The following is a 27,476-nucleotide window of genomic DNA, read 5'->3' as shown; positions in this document are numbered from 1 at the left end:
TGCTCTGTGCCCCTGGGACCCACAGCCCCCTCCTCTCCTTCCCCACCATTGAGCCCCCTTGAAGCTGAGTGATGCATCCACTTCCATCTCCTCCTTGGGGACAGGGAACCCTTTGCCTGGGGCTCGGGAAGCTGTGGGACAGAGAAAAAGCAAGATAGAAAAAAAAATATAAATACAAATTATAATAAAGATTTTGAGTATTGTGCAGTGAAATGGGGTTGGAGCCTCTGCTGAGCTCTGCAAAAGCAGGGAAACAGGAAAGAGCTCTGGATTGACAGCATCCAAACTGGGAGCAGAAAGGAGCTGGGGGGACTGGAGGGGGTTGGGGGGTGGCTGCTGGCAGGTGCATGAGCCTGTGGTGTGTGAGGGGTGGTGGATGTGACTGGAGTGGATCTGGGTGGGATCCAGGGTGCTGCTGGAGGAGCTTCTCCCTCCTGGGACAAATTTGCTGGCGCAAAGACGCAGCCACGAGGATGGGGAACCTCTTGGGATGCTGCTGCACGGTGCAGGATCCTTCCTCTCTTTCCCCAAACCCTTCTGTGACTTCCAAAAGCCATTTTCTAGCATGGGGAGGGGGGGTCACACCAGCACTGTGTGTGGGGACCCTCCCAGCACAGCCCCTCACTGCAGCACCCGATCAATGACCAACATAATTACTCCTGCAAAGGCAAATCCGTGCTGGCCTCGGCTGCTTGGTTGCACTCCAAGGAAGACAGTGTTTCCTTGCAAGGATGAGGCCATGAATATTTTATATCCGAGGAGGATATTTCTTTCAGGAGGTTGTTGCATGAATTATGGAAATGTTGGGAGGAGAAGACGGGTGCTGCTGGCTGGGGTCGGCTCCGGGCTGGAGGCTGCGCTGGCACCGTGGGGCTTTACCTGGAGTTCCTCTCCCTGGGTGCTGGGCAAGGTGTGCCCCTCACTCCCCACCACAGCAGCAATCAGGGCGTGCTGGAGGAGCCTCTGGTGCAAATCCATCCCAGTTTGGGGCAGTTTCTCCGGCAGAGCAGGTTGGTATTGCAGAGTGAGCGGGGCAGTTTTGGCACGGGCTTGGACGTGGGACGGGTGCTCAGCTGCCAGTCTGGAGGTGTGTGAGGGGGGTACAGCAGCTTCCCAGGGCACCTGGGGGGGACAAGCAAGGAATGGAGCCCTTCCCTGCCTTTCCCCATGTCCTTGTGCCAGGATGGGTGCTTGAGATGCTGGTGCTTGGTGCTGGGCCCACCCAGTGCCCATCCCTCACTGCTGCTCTCCTGTCCCTTCTGCCCTGTGCCCTGCCCGTGTCCTGCATCCCAGGTGCTGCTGTCACCTTGCTCCTGCAGCAAGGCTGGTTGGGAAAAACGAGGGGGGTGTCTTCCATGCCATCCCTGCCTTCTGTGTTAGTTAATGTGTAAAGATTTTCCTCTAATTGTCCTGTGGGTGCAGAGGGAGTGTGTGCTGCCTGGCCGTCACAGTTAATTTTACCACCAAATGTTCTCTCTCCTTCCCTATTCTCTTTTTTTTTTTTTTTTTTTTTTTTTTTGAGATTTAAAGAAAACATTTCCAGCTGCTCACGATCCCTGTGGGTGGATAAAAATCCCCTCCAGCACCCAAATGGAAAAGCAGACAGAGCTGTCTGTCCCTCTTTCCTTTCCCAGTGCTGGGTTTGAGGGACAGGGTTGTGCCTTTGGGATGTTGGGGGACGAGGGGACATCTCTGGCTTTAAATACAGAATTGGTGGGAGAACAGGAAGGTTGGTCCATGGGAGCAGGGTGGCACCACTGGGACCCTGGTGCCTCTGGGGGTGCTGGTTTGGGGGCAGGTCCTGCTCTCTCTGAAGCATCAGCACAAAAATCTGCTGATGGTGCAGGACGAGGGATTTCCAGGAGAACATTGTGCCTCAGCTTTTCGTGTTTCTGTATTGTTTAAACCCCAAATCTGGAGTAATCACTGCCCAAAATAACCTCTGGCCACTCACCACGTCCCTGGGCCTGAGCCCTTTCCTCCTCTTCTGTAAAGCAACAGCTCCTAACTGGGATGGGACCAGTTCACCAGTTGCACAGAGTGGATCAGACTGGAGGGCACACCCTGCAGCAGCCCTCGAGTTTTCCTGTGAGCAGCAGAGTGGGGTGCAGGGCTGGGCTCCAAGGCTCCCAAATCCTCTGCTCCTTCCCAGCACTGCAGGAGGGAGGCAGGACATGGCCCAGAGCATGGAGCTGACAAAACTCCCCGATTTTTGGAGATGCTGGAACCAGCTCAGGGGTTGGTGCAGGGGCAAACAAAGCTTCTCCTTTACTGAGGGGTGAGGCTGGAGGGTCCATCACTGTGCTGAGCTGTGCTCTGCTCTGCTCCTGCGGGTGTCCCCAGCCGCCCTGCCCTGGGCTGGTGTCTCAGCAGCTCTCTCGCCATTAGGTGGAAGTGTTGTAGAGGAGAAGAGCGACAGCGCTGCCGACTTCGGGCTGCACGAGTGGCCACGGCCGGGCACGGGTCCTTTGTCCTCGTGTCCTGGCAGCAGTGAGGTGCAGAGCGGAATTTTTAGGCTGGATACACCCAAGAAAGAGGAGTAACCCCCCGGGAAAGGCTCTGAGGCTGCAGCAAGAGGAGGTTTGGCAGGAGAGAGGCATTGCCTCAGTGGCAGCTCCCCGGTGTGCTCCATCCCCTCGTTCTGCCGTGGGGGAAGAGCCCAGAAGTGCAGGAAATGTCCCCCTTGGTGGCCTCTGAGAGGCAGGGCTGGCCCTGTGATATCACCCGGGGTTTCTCTGGGGGTCCCACCTCAGCAGTGGGTGCCTGGCAGGACCCTGAGCTGCAGGAAAGCCTCTGGTGGGAGCCTGGCACCCCCAAAGTGGGTGAAGGGCTGCCAGGGAGCTGGCACAGCTGCAGGAGCCTTCCTCACCAGGAGGAGGAGGAGGAGTTGTCATCACTCCCAGCCTGCAGCCGAATCATCCCTCGTTCATTGCTAATTCCTCCCCGCAAGCCCGGATGAGCTTTTTTCTTTTTTTTTTTTTCCCCAGTCGTTTCGTTAAAATGCAACTTTTCCCATCAAGATCTGTTAGTCATGAGGTGTATAATGAGTTTTATATATATATATAAGTGGTCTGACATTCGGCATCCCATTATCCCCACTCTGGAGAGAGGCAAGGACCCGATGTGTGAATGTCAAGCCCATGTGAGCACAGGCAGTGCCTCTCCTGCTCTCCAAAATCCAGATCTATTACCCACATTCATGTGCTGGGCTGTGTGGGAGTCCCTTTCTTTGGGAAAGAAATCCAAGGCTGCCTTTTTTTTTTTTTTTTTTTCCTCTCCTTGGCCTATTATTTAGGTGGTTTTGGAGGGGCTGAGCTGAATTATTCTGCTGGTTTTGTTGTGCAGTTTTGTTTGTCCCTTTGGTAGCTGCCCAGCTCAGGGTGAGCTGATGGCTTTTTGCAAGCAGCTCCTGCAATTCCTGCTGGAAAATGTCTGTGGGGGCTGAGCCAGGGTCACCCTGCTCATTCCCTGCCAACTTCCACAGAGACTTTTCCCATCCTCATCCTCTTGCTACAGCTCTGCCTGACATCACTGAAAATCTTCCCTTTGCTGCAAAATCCCCAAGGAGCAGGACAAAAGCGTCATCATTCTTTCTTTCTTTTTCTCCTCAAATCCTTCTTCTGCTCTTTTCTTTTCTTCCAACCTGTCCTTTTATTTCTTCCAGCTCCACCAGCACTGCAGGACCCGTGTCCCTGTGCTGCTGCTTCTCCCTCAGACAATTGGGACACCAGAAAAGCATCCCCAGCCACCCCCACCCCTTACCCTGCAAACTTGTTTTTTCTTTAAATACACATGAAAATAGCTCCTGCCAGGCCTCCTGCTTTTTAATTGTGTAGATATTACAGCTAATTACGGTTCTATTAATATTTCACTTTGAATTAAAGATTTATTTTCCGCACCCTTCTATCCTGCAGGGAATTGAATCCACACCCAAGGCAATTGCAGCCCCCAGATGAAAAGAGCCGGGTGTGATTCCTGAGCCTCCATCTCTTTGACAGGAGTGACCCATAAGGAGGAGGGAGGAGGTGGTGGCTCAGCCATAAATTATTCAAAACCCTTTTGCAGAGCTGAGCCGGAATGTCCAGTCCATAAGATGCGGTTTCAAGTTTTCCTATATTATAAAAAAAAAAAAAAAAAAAAAAATCAAATTGCAAGCAGTTGTGTCTCCTGGATGGCGCTGGGTGGCCTCAGCAGTGGACACAGTGACCTTCCCAGCTGGCCAGGGGCCAGGGCAGTGGGAGGCTGGAGCTGTGAGCCCAGAGCTGTGCCTGCCTGGGGATAGCTGTGGGATGAGCGGGCTCAGGGCACCCAGAGCCTCCTGCACGGATTCTGTGAGTTCAGGGAAAGGCTGCTGGGGGCTCTGGAGGTGCTGGGGCACCCTGGGTGAACAGGAACGAGGAGATGTGGCCCCAGCCCTGCCCTCGGGACGGGAAAGGCAGCGACTGGCTCAGCTCCTCTGGCTCTGTGCCTGCCAAAGGAGGGGATATCGATCCTGGCAGCCTTCTCCGTGTCCATTTGCTGATGGCATCGAACTCTCCTGGAGGATTTGATCAGATCTGACCCAGGCACTGAGCAGGAGCCCTCGTGGTGACCTTTGTGGGGTTAACCCCACACAGGGGCTGCACCCCTGGGATCACTGGCGTGTCTCCCATCCTACCCCCATCCTCTCACCACGCCGTGGCCTTTCCCGCTGTGCCTCAGCTGGATTTCCAAATGTTAATTGGGCTCTGACGTTCCCGGCAGTGACACGAGCGCTGTGCTGGTATTTTGGGTTCTGGCTGACGGCTGGCAGAGGGGTGTGAGAAGGGGAGATGAGCAGCCCTGAGGCTTGGAGAGGAGAAGAGAGGCACTGCCAGCTCAGCCATGGTGGGAAGAGCATCCTGCAGTCCCTGGGATTCAGGTTCCCAAGACTTTGGGATTATGATTTTCCACTGGAGCCAAGGCAGCAGTGAGGCACTCCTGAATGAGCTGGCTGCTGGAGCAGCTCAGGTGGTGCTTCGGCCAAAATTCTCCATAATTTATCCCAAACACCTTCCCCCAGGGATTCTTCGGGACCTGGGACCAGGCTGTGAGCAGAGCACCCTTGTTTCTCCTTGAAGGCAGACACGTGTCTTAGAAATCCCCAGGAGCTGAGGGATTCACCCGATCTGGAGCAGGGACCTTGACCTTAGGGTGCCTCTAGAAGCTACTTTTGGGCAAGGGATCTGTGCCTGGCTTATCCCGTGGTGTCTGGAGCCCCTTGAGTCCTGGCTTGGGGCAGGCAGGGGGTCCTGTCCTTCCAGGGGCTTGGTCTTTATGTTCCTCCCCCATCGACCACAGTGCAGATTTCCTTTTGCTTCAATTCCTGAGACTGCTCACACGGGGGGTGGTGAGGCTGTGCCCCCCTGCTCTGCCCCACTAGAGCAGAGGAACAACAAACGCCACAACCACTCCTGTTCTTGCTGTAAACAAAATCACTGCAACAGCCTGGTCACTCTGCAGGAGCCACGCTCTGGGCAGCATCCTGTGAGCACCTGGATCCACGGGAATATTCCAGTGGCAGGAGGGTGGCTGGGCAGGTTTTCAGGACGTGCATCTCACTGGGGAGGCTGCGGCTCTCTCAAAGGGCATCGAGCTGGAGCTGGGCAATCCCCAGTGCTTCTGCAAAACCTGCTCCTCTCCAGCCTCCTAAACTAGGATTTGGGTGGAAAGGAACCTTTCCCAAGGGCATCCAGCCCACCAGGGCCCCGGCTGACCCTCACCAGGGCCGGGATTTCGCTGTTACAAACGAGCAACACAAGTCACCCCTTAGGGAAGGTGAGGCTGGAATTGTGTGTTTGTGGTTCGTGGTTGGTTCTTTGGTGCTGGGAGGGGGCAGAGAGCCCTCCCCAGAGCCAGACCCCGCTACGTTTGCCGGGATGGGTCCCCCAGGAGGGGCTGGGAGCCCTGGCAGCCCCGGCGTGCCCGCAGGTGAGTGCCAGGGTGTGCCTTAATTGCTCCGGTGACCGAGCAATCACCACCGTGTCATTACCATGATGGATCGCAGCAGTTAGTGTGTCAATGGCCATTACCAGGGGGTTGTGTTTTCTCTGGATTAATGAATCGACACGGCACGACGGGCTCCTCGGAGCCGCGGGGCCCGGCGGGGGGGATTGATGGGGAAAGCAGGCGAGACAGGAGCCGAGCTCCGCGGGGCGGGGGGCTGGCAGCGGGCGGTGGGAGGGAGAAGAGAAGGGCAGCGGCTTGGGATGAAGAGCATCCTCCCTCGCAGCTGCTTGCGGGAGCTGCTCCCACCTGGGAAAGGCAATTTGAGGATGGCAGTCACTGCAGGGAGCCGGAGATCCTCAGCAGCCTGGCGGGGAGACCCTTCGGCCAGATGCCTGAGGTCCGCCGGGGTGGGGGTCCCCGCGCAGCGCTAGTGCTTTAAGAGGCTGGCAAAGCTGGCGGAGGGCTTCCCAGCTCCTCTTCATGCAAAACTTCCCCGGCCCCGGCTCTCCTCCTCCTCCTTTTCCCCCTCCTCCTCCCCCTTCTCCACCTCTTCCTCCTCCTCCTCCTCCTCCTCGCCGCTGCTGCGGTGCGCGGAGCGCGGCGGGTCCCGCCCGGCTGCGGCTCGCTCGGCTCCCGGGCCGGGCCGGGGCTGGGGGGGCCGGGGCCGCCCCCGCCGCACACCGCAGGGCCCCCCCGGGCTGCCCGCGCCCCCGGGCCGGGGCCGGATCGCGGCACCGGGCACCGGGCGGAGACGGGGCCAGCGGCGCCGCCAACTTGGCACTGCCCGCGGGTAAGTGCGGGCGGCGCGGGGGGAGCATCCCCGGGACGCCCGGTGCTCCCGCACCTTCCCCCGGGGCTGGAGTGCCCCCCGCTCCCCCTCCCTGCAGCCTCGCCGCTCCCCCCACTCCACAACGCTCCCGCGAATTTTCCGCTTTTCCTTCTTATCTTTGAGCTGGGGGGGCTGCGACAGCGGGGGCTGCAGCCCGGAGCCCCCAGCGCTCCCTGCCCCCCGCACTCATCGCATTATTTATTCATTGTTGGGCACTGCGGAGCGCTGCCCCCTCCTCGCCCCGCTGCTCCCCTCCGCGAGGGGCACGGAGAGCACCCCTTGCCCCGGTCCCCAACCTGCCACCTTTGTCCCCAGAGGTGCCCACTGCCCTGCGGTGGTCCGGGAGGGGAGCTGGGGGCTCGTCCGGCCGGAGGGGGCTGGCAGGGGTCGGGGCAGGAGGCGGCGGGCAGGAGCGGGTGGCCGTGACCGTGTCCGAGCCACCGGAGGGGACTGCCCTCGCCTCGCCGCAGAGCCGCCGCAGGGCAGGGCAGCGGGGACAGGAGAGCGGAGAAGGGCTGAAGGCGCTTTCCCTGCCAGCTCGGAGGGGCCGTGGGGGACACGACCCTTCCCCGGTGCCGGAGCCACCCCTCGGAGGCAGCCCTGAGCCGGGCAGAGCCGCACTCCAGCACGGGCTCGGTTTCCTCTCCGGAGCGTTCTCCCGCTCCTTGGCGCTCTCCGGGCGAGCGGATCTGAGGCGTCGGGAGCCGCTGGGGAAGTTGGCAGCCGTGAGAAAAAACCGGAGAACTCTCCCACTGCCTGCCGGGGTGCAGCCCCGCCAGCCCTCCTCCTCCTCCTCCTCCTCCCCTCGGTGTGATGAGTTTGCCGTGCTCTGCCAGCCGGGTGATTTTCCGTGGGCTGCTCCGGCGCTGGGGGATGCCCGCTGCCTTCGGCTGCGGCGGAGAGGCTGCGGGTGAGTCACTGCCTTTGCCATCGCCATCGCGCTGCAGGTGACCTGTGGCTCGGGGCTCGGCGGGGGTGGCACCAGGCAGGGCTGGCGGTCACCTCAGGAGCCATCGGCGGTGGCCGTGCGCCCCGGGCAGGGCTCGGGGAGGGACGGAAGGATGAAGGGAAGGAGCGGAGCTGATCTGTTGAATGCAGCGAGGAGCTCGGGAAAACACCACGAGAACTGCCAAAAGAAAACGCTCGTTTCCTTCGCTGCCTTTGCGCCCTGTAAGCAGCGTTTATCCGCCCCAGGCAGCGGGGGAAGCGCCGGGGGATGTGCTGGGCAGGGCTGTGGCGGGGGGACAGCTGGGACAAGACCCTTTTCACTGTGACCTGCCAGCTCTTCGCCGGGAGGCTCGATCCGGTGGGATGTGCAGAGATCCCGCCTGATGTTGGCCAACCTGGGCGTGCTGGAGGGGCAGTGCTGGGCGCCCTGGTGAGGGAGGTCCCTCTCTGTGATGGCAGAGGGTCCCCATGGGGGCAGTGGTGGCTCCAGCTGCCCCAGGCTGGGGGTCTACAGGCAAAGACCAGCATCAGGCACTGGGTTAGGGGTGCTGAGCTTCACCCCGGCGTGTCGGAGCAGCCTCAAGGCGATTTTCCTATGGGAACCCAAGCTCGAGTGGAGCCGTGGCCTGGCCCCACATGCCAGAGGCCAGCATCGCCCTGCGGAGGAGCCTAACGGCACCCCAAAAAAGAGCATCACGTGCTTCAACTTTGGCATCAGGCAGGAGGAGGATGGATTTGTCAGCTCAGCCACCCCCTTCCAGCTCTTCCCAGAAAGGCAACGGCTTCAAGAAGTGGCAGGTCCTAATTATAACATACGTGAACCCGCTCCCGCCGCCATCCCCGGCTTCGCGCCCGCTGCGGGCACCGGCTCTTCCTCCCGGGCGCTGCGTCTCCGGGAGGATTTTCCTCCCTGCAGTTCCCTGGATGGCCCCAAACCGAGCCTGGCTCAGGATGGGGGTCTCTGGAGTCACCGCCGGGGGGGTGTGGGCAGGGGCTGGCACTGCCAGACCGCAGTGTCGGGGCGTGGGTGTGATGGGGAGCAGGGACACCGCGCACCGGGCACGGGCAGTCAGGCCGCGCTCTCACTCGGAGCCAGCACCGTCCCAAATTGCAGATGGCGATAAAAAATTAATCGCGGGATTCTGCTGCACGTGGCGGGAGCGGGGACGAGCGGCGGCTCCTTCCCTCCCTTGCAGCCGCTCCCGCTGGAGCTCTGCGCCGGCTGCCGGCGGAGACCCCGCGCCGCCTGCCCGCAAGGTGAGCCGCTCTTCTTTCTCCGCTTGCTCCGGGGCTGGATCCTGCTCGCCTTCCCCCCCTGCCGCGCCATCCCATCCTTCAAAGTGAGGGATTAGCCCTGACCTGCTTGGCAGCGGGAGGGAGGCGGAAGGAGAGGGCTTGCTGCAGTTGAGGGCATATATAAATATGGTGTGATAAATATTCCCTGGATCTCATCTGCACCCTACGGGAGCACTTTTGTTTGGACATCAGCATCCTTCAGGAGATGCTCTGGAACACTGAGGTGGGTGGTTGTACCCGGCTTTTCTCCACCGTGGGGCTCTGAGCCAGGTGCTGGCAGGACCTGGCTGTGAAGAGGACACTTTGGTGATGGGCTCGGGCTTGTTTGAGCATTGTGGTGTTGGTTTATGCATCGATCGAGGGACTGTGGGGGCAGGGGCTGCATTTTGGAGCTTACTGGGGGGGTCTGGATGGCATAATCCGGGGTCTCTGCTCACGGCTGCCTGCTGAGCCGTGGCCTTGCTTCTCCCAGCGAACGCCGGGGTACTGGACCTGAATACTTAAGGTTTTGTCTGTCGGGAAAGAACTTAACCTGGCGTCCTCTCCTTCTGTCCACATCTCAATTCTGCTCTACTTCATGGAGCTTTTGCAATTAAAACGAGCAGGAGCCAAGCAAAGTACCCTGTAGCTGCTTGCGAGCGGGAAGAGCGAGTGTACACTAATTGGGATATTGTGCTGCCTGCTGGCTGGCCCTGCTTGCTGGAGGAAGAGCAGGTGGGGAAAGAAATAGCCTTGATTTTCAAAAAGATGCTGTGGAGCTGGTAGGAGCCAGTGTGACTTAAGCTGGCACAGCCCTCCCCGTGCCAGGGTTGGACTGGAGTCTCTGGTGCTGGTGGAGCTTTCTTTGGCAGCTGGGGATGGGGACATGCAGGTGAGTGCTGGGTGCTCTTGGCTGATTCCTGCTGCATTTCCTGGGCTGTGTAGCCAGCTCAGCTTCTGCTGGGTTTAAGGAGCCCCAGAAAACGCCCTGGCTCTGAACTGGGAGATGATGGATGTGCTGCAGGCACTCTGGGGAGTGGAGTCTGTCCGGAGTGTCCCACCCAGTCCAGCCTGGACAGTGCTCGCTGGAATGTGCAGGAGGATCTGTGGGAAGAAGCCACAGAGGTGATGCCTGGAGTGGCTGGTTGCTCCTCCGGGCACTGGAGAGGGTTTTGCAGCAGATCTCTGTGATGTGGGGGAATTTTTAATCAGTTTGATTCATGGAATCACAGAACGGTTCGGGTTGGAAGGGACCTTAACGCTGCTGCAGTTCCAGCCCTTGAAACGGGCAGGGACACCTTGCACTAGATCAGCTCTCCCCGAGGGGGGCTCGCCTGCCCAGCTGAGCCGCTCCTGTTCCTTCCAGGGCCCTCCGTGGCTGGCGATGCCGGTAGCCCGATGGCCACCACTAGAGGGGGGCAGGATGCCACCGTGCTGCCCGGCCCGTGTCCGGAGCGCCGGGACCCGCAGGGCTCTGCCTGTCCCGGGGCAGCAGCGCCCAGCAGCGGCTCCCTCTGCCCTGGGCTGCTCTGCCCAGCCTGGCTCGGGCACGGCAGGACCCGGGCTCTGGAGATCTCGGTTTGGTTGGTCCTTGTGCCACCTCCCAGATCCCAGTCGGGCTGCGGCACAGCCGGGATGAGGGCGATGGGGAGGCTCCGTGCTCACTGAGGCTGTGCTGGTGCAAGGAGGAGAAAGCAGAATTGCTCCTTCATTCGGGGCTGGGTGATGATCCCACCCTGTTATTCCCACTCTCGGGGCACCCCTGTGGAGCCGGGCAGGTGGGACAGGAGCCGTGCAGGTGGGGCAGGAGGGCAGCTGTGGCCCCTTGCTGCCTGGAGAGAATTCCTTGTTCCATGAGCACCTGCTGTAGGCAGGTGTCTTCCAGATGTGCATCTCCCTCCAGATGTGCCCCTGGTGGAGCAGCTGCTTTGGGGAGGCTCAGGCATGGTGGAAGCAAGGTCTGGGCTGTGTGGAAGCAGTGACTCGTGTGTGGCTGAGGGGTTGCTGGGGGCAGGTGCAGGGGACAGGGGTGCTCATCTGTCACCCCTTCCTGGGCCGTTTGCAGCAGGGGCTTATCGGGTAACTCCAGCTCCATCTCCCCCAGTGAATCCGTGAGGGTTCCGAACCGGTTCCCTCCTCCTCTCCCCATTATTTGTGCTTTCTTCTTGCCTGCCGTGATATTTTTACCTTCAGTTCGTTCAGATTATATGATCAAAGGAGCCACAAAGGGGAGAGAACAGAGAGGGAAAAAGCTTAAAAGAAGAAAGGGAAAGGCAGTGGGCTCTGGGGGCACTGCCAGCTCAGCGGGAGCTGCCGTGGGCTCTGAGGGTTTTCCTGGGAGCGGGTCCATGGTGTGAGCATCCCACCTTTGATGGGCAGAAATGTTGCAGCTCCAGGGATGAAGGTGGGAGAGGTGACCTGCTTTTGGCTGGTGCGGGGCTGTGAAGGGAGCTGTGGTGTCTGAGCATCCCTCCATCTCCCCATCCTCCTCCTCCTCCCCAGTACGGGCAGAGCCTGACCCGCTCCCAGGAGCCACATTCCCCTGCTCTGTGCCCACTGGTGATGCGTGGGATGGTCCTTGCAGAGGGGACAGGACCATGCAGAGGCTGATCCCGGTCCCTAATCCCCAAGGGGCTCTCCGGGCAGGCTGGGGCGGGGGTTTTGCTGCAGCATTCCCAGCCTCCTGCCTTTGGAAGCACAGAGCTGGGCACCGGGTAATTCTGGTTCCTTAAAAGCCCCGGCTGTCAGAATCGCTTTGGAGATGGGCCTTCAAGCGCTGCGGCGGGCGGGGAGGTGCATAATTTATGGAGGTGAGTTGAAGCCAGGGTCCTCCCGGCTGGGATGGCAGCGGAGCGGGAGCACCCTCGGGGCTGGTGAGGTTCTGTCCGGCTGCTGTGGGCTTGGGTGCCGGCTCTGGGCTTGAGCTGAGGTTAATTTAAGCTGTTTCCTCGCTCTCACTGTTGCTGCCCGTCCTGCCTGGGGAATGCATCTGCCTGCTCGGCTCCGCGCTGCTTTTGGTGCCTGCATTAATCATGCGCTGCCCTCAGCATCCATCAGCGGCTGCTGGGAGACGGCGGGGATGGGTGGGAGGGGGAACCTGCCTCGGGGGGAAACTGAGGCAGGGGCTGTGTGCTGGGCCGGGGGCAGCTCAGGTGCTGTCGATATCTGCTGCTGGAAGCTGTCGATAACGGAAGCAGCTGCTGGTTCAGAAATCAGTGGCCTGAAGGGAGAGCGACGGGAGCACAGTGCTTTGGGCTGTGACTCGGGTTTTGGCAGTGCCTGGCTCTAGCTGAGGATGCAGACCTCAGTTTGTGGGGCTCAAGACAAGTGGGCTTGTGGAAGGTGACTGAAAAACCTGTTGGGAAAAAGTAGAGGTGTTTTAGGATAGGCAGGGGCCAGGGCTGGGAGTGTGTGTGTGGGGTTTGCCCCACTCTGAGCATTGTCTTGGGATTTGTCCCACCCCCACAGTTCCCTTAAGAAGGGTTGGGACAGAGTCTCAGGTCCCCTTCTGAGCTGTTCTGTCCTGCTCTGCAGGGCACAGTGTCCCCGAGGCCTGACCAGCCCTTCTGCCTGGATGCAGTTTGGGCTAAACCAAAACCCTGGCATGAATCAAAGACCCAGTGAATCCCAAATCTATTTTTTGCAATAATCCCCGGTGCTAATTTCCCCCAGCTCCCTGATGAAAGCTGGCATAGCCAATGTCCTCTCCCTGCTCCTGCCTAATTTTCTCTCTCCCCTTTTCCCCTGTCCTTAAGGTCTCCGGAGGAAGCACCCCAAGCTTTGCGTGGGCTCGTGTCTGTGCTGCTGCCTCTCCTCCCTGGTGTAGCCATGCAGACCCCGGCACCCTCCTGCATCCCGACCTCCCTCAGCCCCGCCGGGGCCGGCGGCACCGTGGGGAGCCGCTGACGGTGCCGGAGCGGGATCCCAGCGGAGCCATGCCGCCCTCCCGGCCCTGCCCGGCCCCCTGAGCCGCCTTCCCGGCCCGAGCTCTGCCCCAGCACGGCCTTGGCGATGAGCGGGGCTCACTTTTGCATGGAGCGTTTGTCCTTCTGCCTCCTCCTGAGTGCCTGCGGCTGGGGGTGGGCGCCCGGGGGTGCTGCCAAGCCCAAAGGCCAGGGCTACCCGCACATGAACTCCATCCGCATCGACGGCGACATCACGCTCGGGGGGCTCTTCCCCGTGCACGGCCGCGGCGCCGAGGGCAAGGCCTGCGGGGAGCTGAAGAAGGAGAAGGGCATCCACCGCCTGGAGGCCATGCTCTTCGCCCTGGACCGCATCAACAACGACCCCGAGCTGCTGCCCAACATCACGCTGGGCGCGCGCATCCTGGACACGTGCTCGCGGGACACGCACGCCCTGGAGCAGTCGCTGACCTTCGTGCAGGCGCTCATCGAGAAGGACAGCACCGAGGTGCGCTGCGTCAGCGGCGGGCCCCCCATCATCACCAAGCCCGAGCGGGTGGTCGGCGTCATCGGCGCCTCGGGCAGCTCCGTGTCCATCATGGTGGCCAACATCCTGCGGCTCTTCAAGGTAGGGCCAGCTGGAGGGAGCTCCTCGGCGAAACCCGCTGCAGGTGCTTTGGTGGTGCTTCTCCACCGGTTTCACCCTCCACAGCTGGGGGGAGGCAGAGCTGGTGTTGTTGAAATGCTTCTCCTGCCTCCCCCAGGTCCCTGGGGATCCTTTCCTCCCCACCCCTGCAGTGACGACACTCGGAACAGGATTTCTGTCTCATCTCCCCCGGCTTTGTGGCACTGGTGCTCCCACCCCATGATGGGGGCTGGATGGGAGGAGGGCTGAGGGTGGGTTTGGTGCTGGTTCCGGGGGATGGCCAAAATGTAAATCCCACCTGAGCCAGGGTGGCCAATGCCAGGGGGCAGCTCTGCTCCGGCTTGGGGACATCAGCCAGGCTGGGGACACTTGTGCTGTGCCACCAGCCCCAGGGGTGCTCAGGCTGTGGTGGGATGAGTAGAGCTCTCCCTCCTGCTCTGTGCCAGCTGCAGGAATGCTGAGGAGTTGATAATTCCTCTCCTTGCTGTACATTTATTTATCCACAACCACGTCCCTGGGCTGCAGAGCGTCTGAACAAGGGTTCCTCTGCAGAAATGAGAGAGAAATGTAAATATTCTGCACCTCCAGTGGCAATGGGGACCCCATCCCGTCTTTGCCTTCTCCCAGCACCCTGAAGCCCCTGTGTTCTGCAGGATTGGCGCTGTTTCCCCCTCTCTCTTCCCCCTCCTCTTCCTCTTCCAGCCCCCCGTGCTGAGAGCTGGGTCCCCTCCTGGGAGGGCTGGAAGCTGTTAGTGAAGACGGAAAAACCAGATTGCTGATGGAGTTTGATTTTTCTGGGTCCCTTTTTTTAAAGAAATGTGTTAATGTTCCAGGCGACGAGTGAGAGGGCTATTCAATAATTAAAATAATATAAATTAGAGGGAGTGGGAGGAACTTAAAAGCTATTTGCCAAGACAAAAAAGATTGAATACTTGCTCTGGAGAGGAGGAGGGATGCTGGCAGTGTGGAAGGAGGCAGGAGAGTGACAGTCAGAATAGTTGAGGGCAAGTGAAGTCTTTATAGGTTCTTTCTTTTTTTCCCCTCATCCTTCTCCTCCAGTTTTAGTCCTTGGGCAGCCCTGGTCCAGCTGAGCAGCCAGGCACTGGTGCTGCTGCTGGTGCATCCAGAACCCTAGAAGCTTTAATCCAGAGCTGATCCCAGCCCAACAGGGCAGGAATGATAGGGGGGGGATGAACAGGTAGAGGATGAAGACCTCAAAACCCTTTGGGAGAGGAGAATAAGGAAAATCTCAGCATTTCCTGGACAGCAGTGAATCCCAGCGTGGGGGTTGGTGCCCTCCTCAGTATTCCCAGCACAGGGACACCGTTCCCATGGGATTGGGAATCCCATCCCACCCATCTGGGCACAGCCATTCCTGCACCAGGCAGGGACTGGAGATTTGGGGGTTGTGGAGGCTTTTCCGACCCGAGTGCTTCTGCTGCTCTTTGTTATTCAAACACTGCTTTTATGGCAGGGACATGCTTAAAATGAGAATAAGGCGACTTCCATTTCGCGCCGCCGCTGACCTTTAAGCGCGGGTGACTCTGCTCCGAGGTTCAGCAAAGTGCTGGCTGCCTCAGGCACAGGCAGCTGCCTCTGCCCATTCCCTGGGGCACGGCACTGCCTCTGCTCCCTGCTGCTGTGTCACTCCTGTCCCCCTCGGTGCTGCCCCAGCACGGCGACGCTGGTGGAAAGTGCTGGGAGCTGGGGCAGGGGACCCTCCCTGTGGGGTGTTCCGAGTGCCCTCTGGTTTCTGGAGTGCTCGAGTGGTTCTCAGCACATCTGGAAAGACTCCAGAACATCTGGGAGAGCTCCAGCATGGAATGAATTAAAGTCCACCAAGGCGAGGAGTCTGCACAAGTCCTGCAGAGCCCTGGCTGGGATTGGGGCACAGCAGCCCCCCCGTTTTCCCCCTTCTCTCCTGTGACCATGAGTGCATTGCAGGTGGCTGTTCCTGCCTCAAAATGATGCTCTCCCTGCTGTGGTCCCGTTGTACCATCCCACACCCTCCTGTGCTCCATCCCTGCTCCATCCCCTGCACAGCCCCCAGCCCTCCCTGCTGGGCCAGCCTTGCTCCTCCCTGCCAGGGCTGTTGTTGCTCCTGCACTACATAAATAAATAACGGGTCCTTCGTTAGCTGCCGCCTCCTAATTAAAGCTGTACATCAGTGGAACAACTTGCAGATGCAGCATCCTCTGTCCAAGCCGCTTTCATCACTCCTCGTCGCTCTGCCTGCAGAAAATCCTTTCCCCTTTCCCGTGTGATAGCATCTCTGTGGCGTCACTGCCAGAGCGCTCTGGCACGTTCCAGCTGCTTCCCACCCCTTCCTGCTGCCTCTCCAGCCCCAGCTCTGCCCACCACAGCGCTGATGGTGCCAAGGAAACCAGGATCCCTCCTGCAGACGGGATCCCCTAAAAGCTGCTTTGGGATCTGAGGTGTGTTTTTTTGTCCCCACCCAAAAAGAGCTGTGCCAAGGTGGGGTGAGCAGCCAGAGGCTGGGTTTGACACGTGCCAGGCACTTTGAAGTGATTGTTTCCTCGGTGGCAGCCGCTCTCTGCAGCGCAGGGCTGTTGTACAACATGAATAATTCACCTGGGGACGGCGCTGCAGCCGCACCTGCAGGTGCACGAGGCTGTGCTGCCTGGGGCTGGCAGGGGCAGAGCTGGGGCAGCCCCGGGTGCTGGGCCCCTCCTGCAGTGCTGAGCCCTCCCTGTGAGTGCTGAGCCCCCCATGGCGGAGCTGAGCCCCCCCATTGCAGTGCTGAGCCCTCCCCAGCAGTGCTGAGCCCCCCCATTGCAGTGCTGAACCCCCCATGGCAGTGCTGAGCCCCCCCATTGCAGTGCTGAGCCCCCCCTGGCAGTGCTGAGCCCTCCCCAGCAGTGCTGAGCCCCCCATTGCAGTGCTGAACCCCCCATGGCAGTGCTGAGCCCCCCTGTGAGTGCTGAGCCCCCCCATTGCAGTGCTGAGCCCTCCCCAGCAGTGCTGAGCCGTCCCCAGCAGTGCTGAGCCCCCCATTGCAGTGCTGAACCCCCCATGGCAGTGCTGAGCCCCCCTGTGAGTGCTGAGCCCCCCATTGCAGTGCTGAGCCCCTCCTGGCAGTGCTGAGCCCCCCATTGCAGTGCTGAGCCCCTCCTGGCAGTGCTGAGCCCCCCTGTGAGTGCTGAGCCCCCCATTGCAGTGCTGAGCCCCCCCTGGCAGTGCTGAGCCCCCCCTGGCAGTGCTGAGCCCCCCATTGCAGTGCTGAGCCCCCCAGGCAGTGCTGAGCCCCCCATGGCAGTGCTGAGCCCCTCCTGGCAGTGCTGAGCCCCCCATGGCAGTGCTGAGCCCCCCATGGCAGTGCTGAGTCCCCCATGGCAGTGCTGAGCCCCCATTGCAGTGCTGAGCCCCCCTGTGAGTGCTGAGCCCCCCATTGCAGTGCTGAGCCCCCCCATGGCAGTGCTGAGCCCCCCCGGCAGTGCTGAGCCCCCCTGTGAGTGCTGAGCCCCCCCATGGCAGTGCTGAGCCCCCCATTGCAGTGCTGAGCACCCCTGGCAGTGCTGAGCCCCTCCTGGCAGTGCTGAGCCCCCCATTGCAGTGCTGAGCCCCCCATGGCAGTGCTGAGCCCCCCATTGCAGTGCTGAGCCCCCCCTCACAGTGCTGAGCCCCCCAGGCAGTGCTGAGCCCCCCATGGCAGTGCTGAGCCCCCCAGGCAGTGCTGAGCCCCCCATTGCAGTGCTGAGCCCCCCAGGCAGTGCTGAGCCCCCCTGTGAGTGCTGAGCCCCCCAGGCAGTGCTGAGCCCCCCCAGGCAGTGCTGAGCCCCCCATGGCAGTGCTGAGCCCCCCTGGCTCACACTGGGTACCCCAAGGCAGTGGGGGCAGTGGGCTGGAGCGATTCAGGACACGCTTCCCCGCTCAGCAGGTAAATCACCTTCAGTGAGCAGGAAGGTGGCGGCCGGCTGGGGATGCTCTGATTCATCACCCTCTGCTGCCACTTCAGTTCTTTGCTCTTCACTTATTGAAACAAATCGAGGCTGCCTGGCTCCCCTGGGCTGCCCTGAGCTGTGAGGGGTTCCTGGGCACAGCTTGTTGAGGAGAGGGACAGGACAGGTGATGCAGGGATCAGGGACAGCATTCTGCACACCTGCTGTGCTTCCTGGAGTTTTATCTTTGCTTTTTCCCTCTCCAGGGAGATGCTGAGGGCAGGATCCTGGGCCTGACCCCGTGCCCAAGGATGGGGCTGCAGCTCCTTCCATCCCAGCGCTGAGTTCTGAGCAGCCCCTGCGGTGCTTAACGCTCTCCCTAATTAAAAGCTGCCATCCAAACGGCTCGATGATGGAAATTCTAATTAAATCAATTCCATCTTGTCGGCGAACCAGGGTCTGCATAAGATATGCGTGAAATTAATAATTATGGGGAGGGAATTAGCTGCTCCCGACCCTGTTTCTGGCATTGGGAGGGTTGGTGCAGGAGCCCCTGCTCGTGGGGTGCTCCTGAGCAGTGTGCCCAGCTCTGGCTCTGGTTTTGGGGTTTTTGGTTGGTTTTTGATTGATTTTTGGTTGGTTTTTGGTTCTTCTTTCCTGCCTGCTTAGCCTGATGTTGACATAAATGGTTTAAGCTTGTGCTGGGATGTGCTGAAATCTCCACCTTTGCCTAATTCTTCCCAATCTGGGGGGATTCTGTCTTCTGCTGGTGGAGAAAACACCACAGCAGCTCCTGAGGCACGTTGATGATAGGTGATGATGGCAGGTGCCAAATGCAGCTTTCCCAGAGCATTTGAAGTCAGCCACACCAGTCCATTGACCCAGGGGGAGCAGGATGACACCCCCAACCCCACTTCCCACCTCTCTCTTACCCCAAGGGATGTTCCTCCAGGCTTGGGGTGCTTCTGGGTGATGGTTTTTGATTCAAAACACGACAAGGAAGGTTTTACCCCCTGCCCTGGGATCACTCTCCACTTTTGGTGGGACAAGGAACTCTCGAGGTTCAGGAGATTTACTAATTTCCTCAACACAGTGCTTGTCCCAGGCTGGAGATGAGCCAGACAAGAGACCACCAGTGCCCAACTTTGCAACTGAGAGATGTTTCCAGCTCCCTCTTCACACTGCATCTTTCTAAGAACCTTGAATTCCCTGCCTGCATTTTGCTTTTATGTACCTAAAAGGACTTTTGTCTTTTATCTGAGAAAATAGCTGGTGCCAGGAGTTGGGCTATCAAAAAGGCAGAGGGGGGAAAAGGCAGAAGAAATCTATGAAATGGTCACTTGGGAACTGGTATTTTATTTTCACTTTCATCCAAGGCAGAGGAGTGAGACAAAAACCCCTTTCCTTTTGTTTATTAAAATACAGCTTCCAGCCCGTGGCCTGAGGATCAACAGGTATTTTCTGGGCTTTGTTTTCCAGCTGAGGCTGGAGCAGGATGGGCAGGCCAGGGTTTAATCCCAGGATGGGATGGGGAATAGCTGGGAACTCTCCATCATCAGAGCCCTGTGGAAGAGGTTGAACCAAAACTCTTGGCAGGGGGAAAATAATTTTGGGATCATTGCTCCTAAATTGCCTTTGACATGGGCACTGCTGCTGCTGCCTGTGCCTCCATCCTGAGCTGTGGCCATCCTGCAGGCTTGGCAGGGAAGAGCAGGGGCTGTGCTGGGGGCAGCCCCCCTGCTCCCCCTGGGATGAGCGATTGCCAGGTGAGCGCTTCACCTGCTGAGCAGAATTTTAATGGAGCCTCATGCACCAGGCTCCAGCCAGAGATCCCCAACCAGCAGATCAGAGCCCCTTGGAACAGAGCACAAAGCAGATTGTCACGGGGAGTAATCCTGTTTGTGCCTTGATAAAGATTCCTTCCTCTCCCTCTCCCGCTCCATCTCTCCCTTTTTTCATCTCCTGTTTCTCAGGCAGGTAGAAGGGTGGCTGCTCCTTTCCAGGGGCCTTTTAGCATTCAGGTGCAGTCGTGGGTTTATAACACCAGAATTGCATTTAATAGAGAGAGGCAGGAGTGGGAGAGGGGAAATCACAGAGAAACAAAGGAGGAGCTGGAGATACAGGACTGGAGGAGGATGGAGTGGGGCCAGGAGGGTTGGGACACCCAGGAGGGTCTGTGGGGTGGCCCTGGGATGCAGCTCCCAGCTGGGCTCCCAGTGAGGTGCCTGGGGCTTATTACACCAACTTGGATTCCCACAGCTGCTGGGGAGAACCTGGGCTTGATAATTTAATAAGCCTTTTCCATCTTTAAGATAAATGAGAATGTGTGGTGCGTTTTGGAGATGGAAAGTGCTGTGTAAGTGTTAAACATTGCCTGATCCTGTGGTGCTAAATCATTCCAACGTGCTGGGGGAGGTGCAGGGCTCTGGTTAATTTAAGGGGCTTATTTAGGGCTGGGGAGGGGGGGCAGGATGGGGTGGATTTGTCCTTCCTGGGGAGTGTAGACCCTGGCAGTGCTGGCTAGGACAGAATTATGTTTTTTTCTTTGGTTTCTCTTTGCAGAAACCCTTTTGGGGTGCTGCTGGGTGTTCCTGAGCTCCCAAACCCTGATGTCCCATAGAACACCTGATGGTGGCACATGCTGCACTTACCTCATACTCATCCTCACTTCCCACCTCCCTCTGCCCCAGAGCAGGGCTCTGGGAGCGTGGCCATGGCTGTGGGGTGGAGACCATCCCCTCCTTGCCCTGATTCTGTGCCTTCCCCTGCTCCATCCCAGATCCCCCAGATCAGCTACGCCTCCACGGCGCCGGACCTGAGCGACAACAGCCGCTACGACTTCTTCTCTCGCGTCGTCCCCTCGGACACCTACCAGGCCCAGGCCATGGTGGACATTGTCAAAGCCCTCAAGTGGAATTACGTCTCCACCTTGGCCTCCGAGGGCAGCTACGGCGAAAGCGGGGTGGAGGCCTTCATCCAGAAGTCCAGGGAGGATGGTGAGTGGATTTCTCTGAGAAGGGAAGGGATGGAGGGAAGTGTCTGGTGGGACGCCTTGGGCTGAGCTGGGATGAGGATGAGGTGGTGGATGGTGTGGTTTGGGGGATGGCCCCAGTGCAGTGTGGGTTTTGGGGCTGCTGAGCTGGGATGAGGATGAGGTGGTGGATGGTGTGGTTTGGGGGATGGCTCCGATGCAGTGTGGGTTTTGGGGCTGCTGAGCTGGGATGAGGTGATGGATGGTGTGGTTTGGGGGATGGCCCCAGTGCAGTGTGGGTTTTGGGGCTGCTGAGCTGGGATGAGGTGATGGATGGTGTGGTTTGGGGGATGGCCCCAGTGCAGTGTGGGTTTTGGGGCTGCTGAGCTGGGATGAGGTGGTGGATGGTGTGGTTTGGGGGATGGCCCCGATGCAGTGTGGGTTTTGGGGCTGCTGAGCTGGGATGAGGATGAGGTGGTGGATGGTGTGGTTTGGGGGATGGCTCCGATGCAGTGTGGGTTTTGGGGCTGCTGAGCTGGGATGAGGATGAGGTGGTGGATGGTGTGGTTTGGGGGATGGCCCCAATGCAGTGTGGGTTTTGGGGCTGCTGAGCTGGGATGAGGTGATGGATGGTGTGGTTTGGGGGATGGCCCCGATGCAGTGTGGCTTTTGGGGCTGCCCAAAGATCCAAGTTTTCCAGCAAGGCTTGGGAGCAGCAATCCTGGGCTGCCTCTGGCTGCTTTGGGGAAGCATCTTGAGATCCCAGTCCCTGCTCCACCGAGCTGGTCTCACCCCTCCCTCTCTGAGCCACGGCACTAGGCGCCTTCCAGGAGACAAGACTTTTACAAACACTCTCAGGTTTTAATAGAAAATCAAGCTGGCACCACCACGAGCTGCACCCAATTTTAGTGGAATTATCCCCAGGGCAGGTGCTTTAATTTGTCTATGGGCTTTGGACAGGCAGAAAGTCCGTGCTCAGCAAAACTCTTTGGGAGGATTTGTCTGGAGGCAGAAAGCATTTTGCTGACAGGAACTCTGGGATGCTTAGGGGGGATTAGCAGCCTTGGGAGCAGCACAGGAGCTTGTGGGGACTCAAAATCAACCCCAGGATGGGTGAGGAGCCCTGGGAATCGCTGCTGTGGGTGCTGCTGCCACAAACTCAGAGCTGCTCCAGGACCCCACGGAGGGGCTGGCACAGCACTGGGGTCACTCCTGGCTCTGGCATCACCTCAGCCCCCCAGCACGGGGTGGGACAGGAGCTAAAGGGTGTTTTTGGAGACAGTTAAACCCCTGCAGGGCGCAGGCTGCTGCTTATTACAGGCTTAAGTGTGTCTGAATGGCACATTAGGTTCTGGCAAAGTCGGTGGGACACCGGCCTATCTGGAGCCAGTCAAACTGCGTTATGGCCTTATAAATGGATAAAGGGAATAAAAACTTGGAGGTGATGAGCTCCTAATCAAAGCCCTATAAATAGGAGCAGCCTTAATTCCGTCTCTCGTGCGTGTGCCCTGGCACAGGAGCTGGCTGTGCTTTTAGTATGCAGAGAAACCCATCTGGGGATCCAGCTTGGGAGCTGCTCTTCAGGATTTTCACTCGAAAAGCAGAATATTTTTCACGGGGCTGTGGCTTGGCAAGGAGCAGCGCGTGGGGACGCTCCGAGGGGGTGTGGAGCTGCAAAGGGGCTGTGCTGGGTGTGTGTGACAGTGCCTGGCAGGTTTGGGGAGGGGCTGGGGGATGCTCTGCTGCCCCATCCATGGGTGCATCCCCCTGGGATCACGACAGGCACGATTCAAACCCACGCTCCTCCTGCACTAAGCACCAGTAAGGAGTGGTGGTTTTGACTGGTGGTCCTGCTGTGGCTTGAGCTCTTTTTCTTGGAGATACCTGTTGTTACCAGGAGCTCCTCTAACCAGATGTTAACGATCTGACAGCGTAATTGCAGAGTGAAGGAGCTCACACGGAGCCAAACAGCCCCGTGTTAATCCGGGGCTGCGGCACTCCTGTAATTTGGGTATCCACATAACCCGGCCATTATGTGCATTAGTGATAATTTAGTTATCAAAAAGCAGATTTCCACGGTGCCTGCAGTGTGAGGGCAGCCCGTGTGGTGCCGGTGGTGATGCTGTGTCCCTGACACGCTGCAGGATGGAGATTTTTGGGAAGTGTCTGTGTGGGGCCCTGGGTGGGCTCTGAGCTGCTCCCTGGAGCATCTCCCTTGGGAGCGAGTGTGGGGTGTCATCCACACTGCTTTGCCCATGGAAGTAGAGCCACAGTCATCAATAATGGTGAGGCTGGACCAAAAACATACTTTTCAATTTTTTTTCCTTAATTTTATTTATTTAAACCCCCCAAGTCGTGCCACGCCACCCATGGCTGGAGGAAGAGCCAGGCTCTGCCAGCTTCACCTCTCTGTCTTCCCCTGAGCAAAGGGCTCTGCTGCTGTCAAACACCTTGCCACAAGCACAGATCCTTTGGGAAAGGGTGAAGGATCTGTGCCCTCTGTGGGATATTCCTGGCTCTCAGTTGCATTTCTCCAGCAGCCTGAAGGACCCTGCAGATTTGTCGCTGCTTCCAGGCGCCTCCAGCCCGTCAGAGGGACGGACAGAGCTGTGAGCTGAGTGAGGATCTGGCCTGTGCCAGGGGCTGGCTGGCTGGAAATCCCCTGTGGGGGTGTTTATGCTGGGGGAACAGGCAGGAACAATCTCAGTCCCATCCCCAGCCCCCAAAGGTTCCTCACCCACCCGGCTCAGGGCGAGCAGCTCCTGCTCTCCTCCCCACAGCGCTCCGCTTCATTTCTCATGCCAAGCCTGAGCCTTCAGAGTCGGGTTTTATTTCCATCAGGCAATAATGCTCATTGCTGTCGTTAGCAGCTCGCACTCAAGCTGTTTGCTTTCTGATGCATTATCAACTTGACCTTCAGTTTCAATTTTTAGCAGAGCCTCACGTTGAAGCTTCGCAGCGCAGTGGAAAACAGTTCTGCTTGAGGCACAAAGCGACCTCCGACAGCGATGCAGGGGAAAGCTGGCCCTGGAGATGGGTTATTCTTGCAGCTGGGGCTGGCCCTGGGCTACCACGACAGACTGACCTGGGTGGCTGTTACATCTTTATTCATTTATCTTTTTATCTTTATCCATATTTGCAGCCGCTCTGGCGATGATGCTCTTGGCCCCTGGAGGTTGCTGGTGGCTGCACTGGTGGCTGGAGAGTTCTTGTTTGCTGGAGTGCTGCTGTTTGGTTTTTAGCACTGCAGAGATGTTCAGTCTGCAAAGGATGCGTTTTCTTCAGCCATCTTTAAGCGTTTTAAGTGCATTCTGCCCCCAAAATCCATCCTACTCCCCCAGAGCATCCTGCACTGGCAGTGACTGTCACACCGAGGTGTCCCTGCTGTCCCCACCTCCAGCCCCTCTGTCCAGCATTTCCCCACACCCCTGACCTGTGGCATCATTTTGGGGTCGGGCAGACCCACCCAGCATCCTCTGGCTCTGCATCATTGAGGTCTCTGCTGTCTCCAGGCTCTTGGGGATGAGGCCTGGGATGGGTGTTTGTGTAACAGAGCTGGTGTGTGCCACACCTTGTGTCTGTGCAGAGGGGAATATTCCCAGCCCAGCGCAGGACTCCTGAGTTGTGTACCTGGATCAATTTTGCTGCCGTTTTCGCCCCCTCTGTTGTTTCATCCTTCACTAAGTTTTCCATATTTTTAGTTAAGAGCCTGATGTATATTTGTGATGTGTTTGCTCATCCCCATGTGACATCCCTGGCTGTCTCTTTCTGGTTCCAGCCGGGCTCATTACTCGCGGTGGCTGCACCAGGAGGTCGCCCCCAAAAAGCCACTCCCAAATTCTTGAGGCAGGAGGTTTGACTGCAGTGCTTTGCTCTCACCATGCTCCAGAGAAGGCACAGATTTCTGTCCCTGATCTCCTATAATCAGTTGCTTCCTCAAGGCTTTGAAGTGACACAGTGAGTCCTGGGCCAGGGTCTTCTTTTCCCCTTCCCCAGTCCCTGCTTGCTGCAAGCTTGGCAGGCTCTGCAGGAGCCCAGGCAGAACCCCCTGAGCCAAGAGCTAATTAAACAGCAGCAATCAAGAGGGGAAGCCGGAGTGGCTGCACTCCCACCGAGCTGTAATGGTGGAGATTAAACCCTGACCCGTGTTTGACAGCAGGAGCTTCCCTGGTGGCGCTGGGAGAGTCCCTGGGGCTGTGGAGAGACCCCAGTGGGATGGGGGGATAGGGCCATGAGCCTGAGGATGTCACTGGAAGGGGGCTCAGGCTGGGTTTTCCTGGCTGGGTTTTCCTGACTGTTTTTTACCATAGGTGCCCTGCATCCTGTGCCACCAGTGATGAAACGTGCAGGATCTCCTCTGAGCATCCCCCCACTGCCTGGCTCCAAACTGCCTCCAGCAGCTGCCTGTGGGATGTTCCCCTCCATCCCCAATATTCCTGTTCCTCTTTGGTCCTTTTCCAAGCTGGGGGAGGAGGAGAGGGGTCCCCACGCTTCACCTGCTGCCTTCTCCCAGAGTCACACCTTGTCCCAAGTCAGGGAGCAGTGCTGTGCCATCCTACTGGAACAGAGAGAGTGGTCGCCTCCTCCCGATGGCTGCCACCTCCTCACTTTGATTTCTGGCTTTAGAGGAGTGTTTTGACTAAATGGATTTTTGTGTGAAGACAGTGGGAGCAAATCCTGTCCGCCTGTGGTGCTGGGGGTGTGAATAATGCAGATATTAGACACAGCGCCCCAAAGCATGCAGCCCCTGCCCCCCCGACACCCTGGACTTACTCGATTATATTTTCATTAATTAAGAAGGTAAAACCATTGCCAGCATCTGCTGTGGGAACCAGGGGCTCCCCAGCCCTGCAGGCTGTCACCTGCAGGAGCCGCGTTCCTCGTTAGTTTGATTTAACGAAGCAGCTGAGTAACATCACGGTCGTTTCTGAGCTGCCATCGATTTAACCTCTTTCCTTGGTTATTTATGGGCCCATCTCCTCTGCCACGTGTGCAGGGAGCTGTTCCCTGGCTCCAGTGCCTGGTGGCACTCAGGTGTGTGCCCGTGCCAGCCCTGGTGTGCGCGCTCCCGCCTGGCCCTGCCGGGGCTTTTGTGAGGCTCTCAGTGTTTGCAAACTGCTGCTTTTGTTGGATTTTCTCCATTGATTGCCATGGAAACTGTAATTAAGCTGCACTGGCCCCTGGCAGTGTGCTGTGACACCCTGGCCTGGCTGGGGGCTCGGTGGTGACCAGGGCTCGTGTCCCCAGGCTGGGACGTTCCTGCCCTGCTGGCGCTGCCGGCTGCTGCCCGCCTCGCCTGGCTGATCTGTCTGTTTATCCAACTCCCTCCTCTCCATCCATCTGGCTCCCCATATGGGAAACAACCAGCAAATTGGCCCAATTTCTTACCACAGGAAAACAAACCCCAAAAACACCCCTGGAAAGCCCTGGCCGGTGAGGACAGGGTGGGGATGCTGTGCCTGATCCCTGCATCCCTCCCTGCCTGCTCAGCACCCAGCACATTGCTCTGCTCTTGGGTTTTTCCCATTTTTTCTGCAGCCCCAGGTAGGGAGTGAAGTCTCCTGGAGCCTGTCCCCACCCTGTCCTGTCCTGCTCCTCTCCAGGGCCGTGCTCTGGGAGTCTCTCCCAGCCCTGGGTGGTAATTATGCTGACCTTTGCTTAAGCTGTGATCTGTTAGTGGCAGGAGGCATCAGCCGTGTCATTTACTATGCAAATTGGGACCATCAATTACATCCAGAAGGTCCCACAATGTTTAATTTTCTCTCCCATCTCCCTCTTTATTGGCATCTGCAGAAATGCAGGAGCAGGAGGGTTCTGGCATTTTGGAGCTGGAGGTTGGGAGCCCAGCAGTGAAGTGTGGGGGCTCTTCCAATTGATCTTCCAGTTGTCTCTTTTAATTTTTAATTACCTGCTTTTGCAGTGGCTCCTTGGAAAGCTGGGCTGGAACTTGGCCAGTGCTATGGGGATGGGAATAAACCCCTTTGCAGGGCCTGGCTGCTCTTTCCATGGGATGGTTTTGCCAGGGTTTGACCATTCTGTGTGCAGAAATCTGCAAATCTTGGGCTGGGGAGGGGCTGGTGCTTGGAACAGGCTGGAAAATTCAGGATGGGACCGTGTGTCTGTCCTAGGGACATTTGGAGTGTGATGTGGTGGTGGCTGAAGGTGACAGGTACCAGAGGAGTGGGTGGGAGGCAGAGAGGAGCTGCAGAGATACAGACTGGGGGGAATGTGGGGCAGAAGGGCTGAGCTGGGGGAAGAGGAGGGGTGAAGGCAGTGACCTGGGAGAGGAGGGGTAAGGACAGGGATGGGGGACATGTCCTGGGGGCTGGGTGCTGGCAGGAGGTGTGGGCTGAGGGGCCATCCCCAGGCAATGGGGACTGTGGGGTGTCCCAGTGCCAGGCTCTCTCTGCCACAGGCGGGGTCTGCGTGGCCCAGTCCGTGAAGATCCCGAGGGAGCCCAAACCGGGTGAGTTTGACAAGATCATCCGCCGGCTGCTGGAGACCTCCCACGCCAGAGCTGTCATCATCTTCGCCAACGAGGACGATATCAGGTGTGGAGGGGCTGGCCTGGCTGGGAGGGATGCACTGGGTTCCACTGGGATGCACTGGGGTGCACTGGGATGCACTGGGATGCACTGGGATGCACTGGGATGCACTGGGATGCACTGGATTGCACTGGATTGCACTAGGATGCATTGGGATGCACTGGGATGCACTGGGGTGCACTGGGATGTACTGGGGTGCACTGGGATGCACTGGGGTGCACTGGGGTGTACTGGGATGCACTGGGATGCACTGGGATGTACTGGGGTGCACTGGGATGCATTGGGGTGCACTGGAATGCACTGGGGTGCACTGAGATGAACTGGGATGCACTGAGTTCCAGTGAGATACATTGGGATGCACTGGGTTGCACTGGGGTGCACTGGGGTGCACTGGGATGCATTGGGATGCACTGGGATGCACTGGGTTCCACTGAGATGCACTGGGATGCACTGGGATGCATTGGGATGCACTGGCTTGCACTGGGATGCACTGG

General features: G+C 58.5%; 1 protein-coding gene across 3 annotated transcripts in view; it reads left to right on the top strand.

Moving 5' to 3' along the window:
* The first annotated feature begins 6,590 nt into the window (after positions 1–6,590).
* The window catches only part of GRM4 (glutamate metabotropic receptor 4), a 39,521-nt gene continuing 18,635 nt past the window's right edge, over positions 6,591–27,476 (top strand). The window contains exons 1-4 of one of the 3 annotated variants that reach the window (XM_056511560.1): positions 6,591–6,757; positions 12,775–13,549; positions 20,246–20,462; positions 26,853–26,988. In XM_056511560.1, coding sequence (XP_056367535.1) covers positions 13,031–13,549; positions 20,246–20,462; positions 26,853–26,988 — 872 coding nt within the window. In that variant the 5' untranslated portion in view covers positions 6,591–6,757; positions 12,775–13,030. Of the gene's footprint in view, positions 6,758–7,608; positions 7,707–9,865; positions 9,912–12,774; positions 13,550–20,245; positions 20,463–26,852; positions 26,989–27,476 lie in introns of those variants that run through there. The other 2 variants (XM_056511559.1, XM_056511561.1) reach the window with 2 other exon arrangements.

Source organism: Oenanthe melanoleuca, chromosome 26, assembly GCF_029582105.1.
Source record: "Oenanthe melanoleuca isolate GR-GAL-2019-014 chromosome 26, OMel1.0, whole genome shotgun sequence".
NCBI lineage: Eukaryota > Metazoa > Chordata > Aves > Passeriformes > Muscicapidae > Oenanthe > Oenanthe melanoleuca.
Note: the sequence above shows the minus strand (reverse complement) of the source record. Positions and strands in the feature narration are given on the sequence as shown.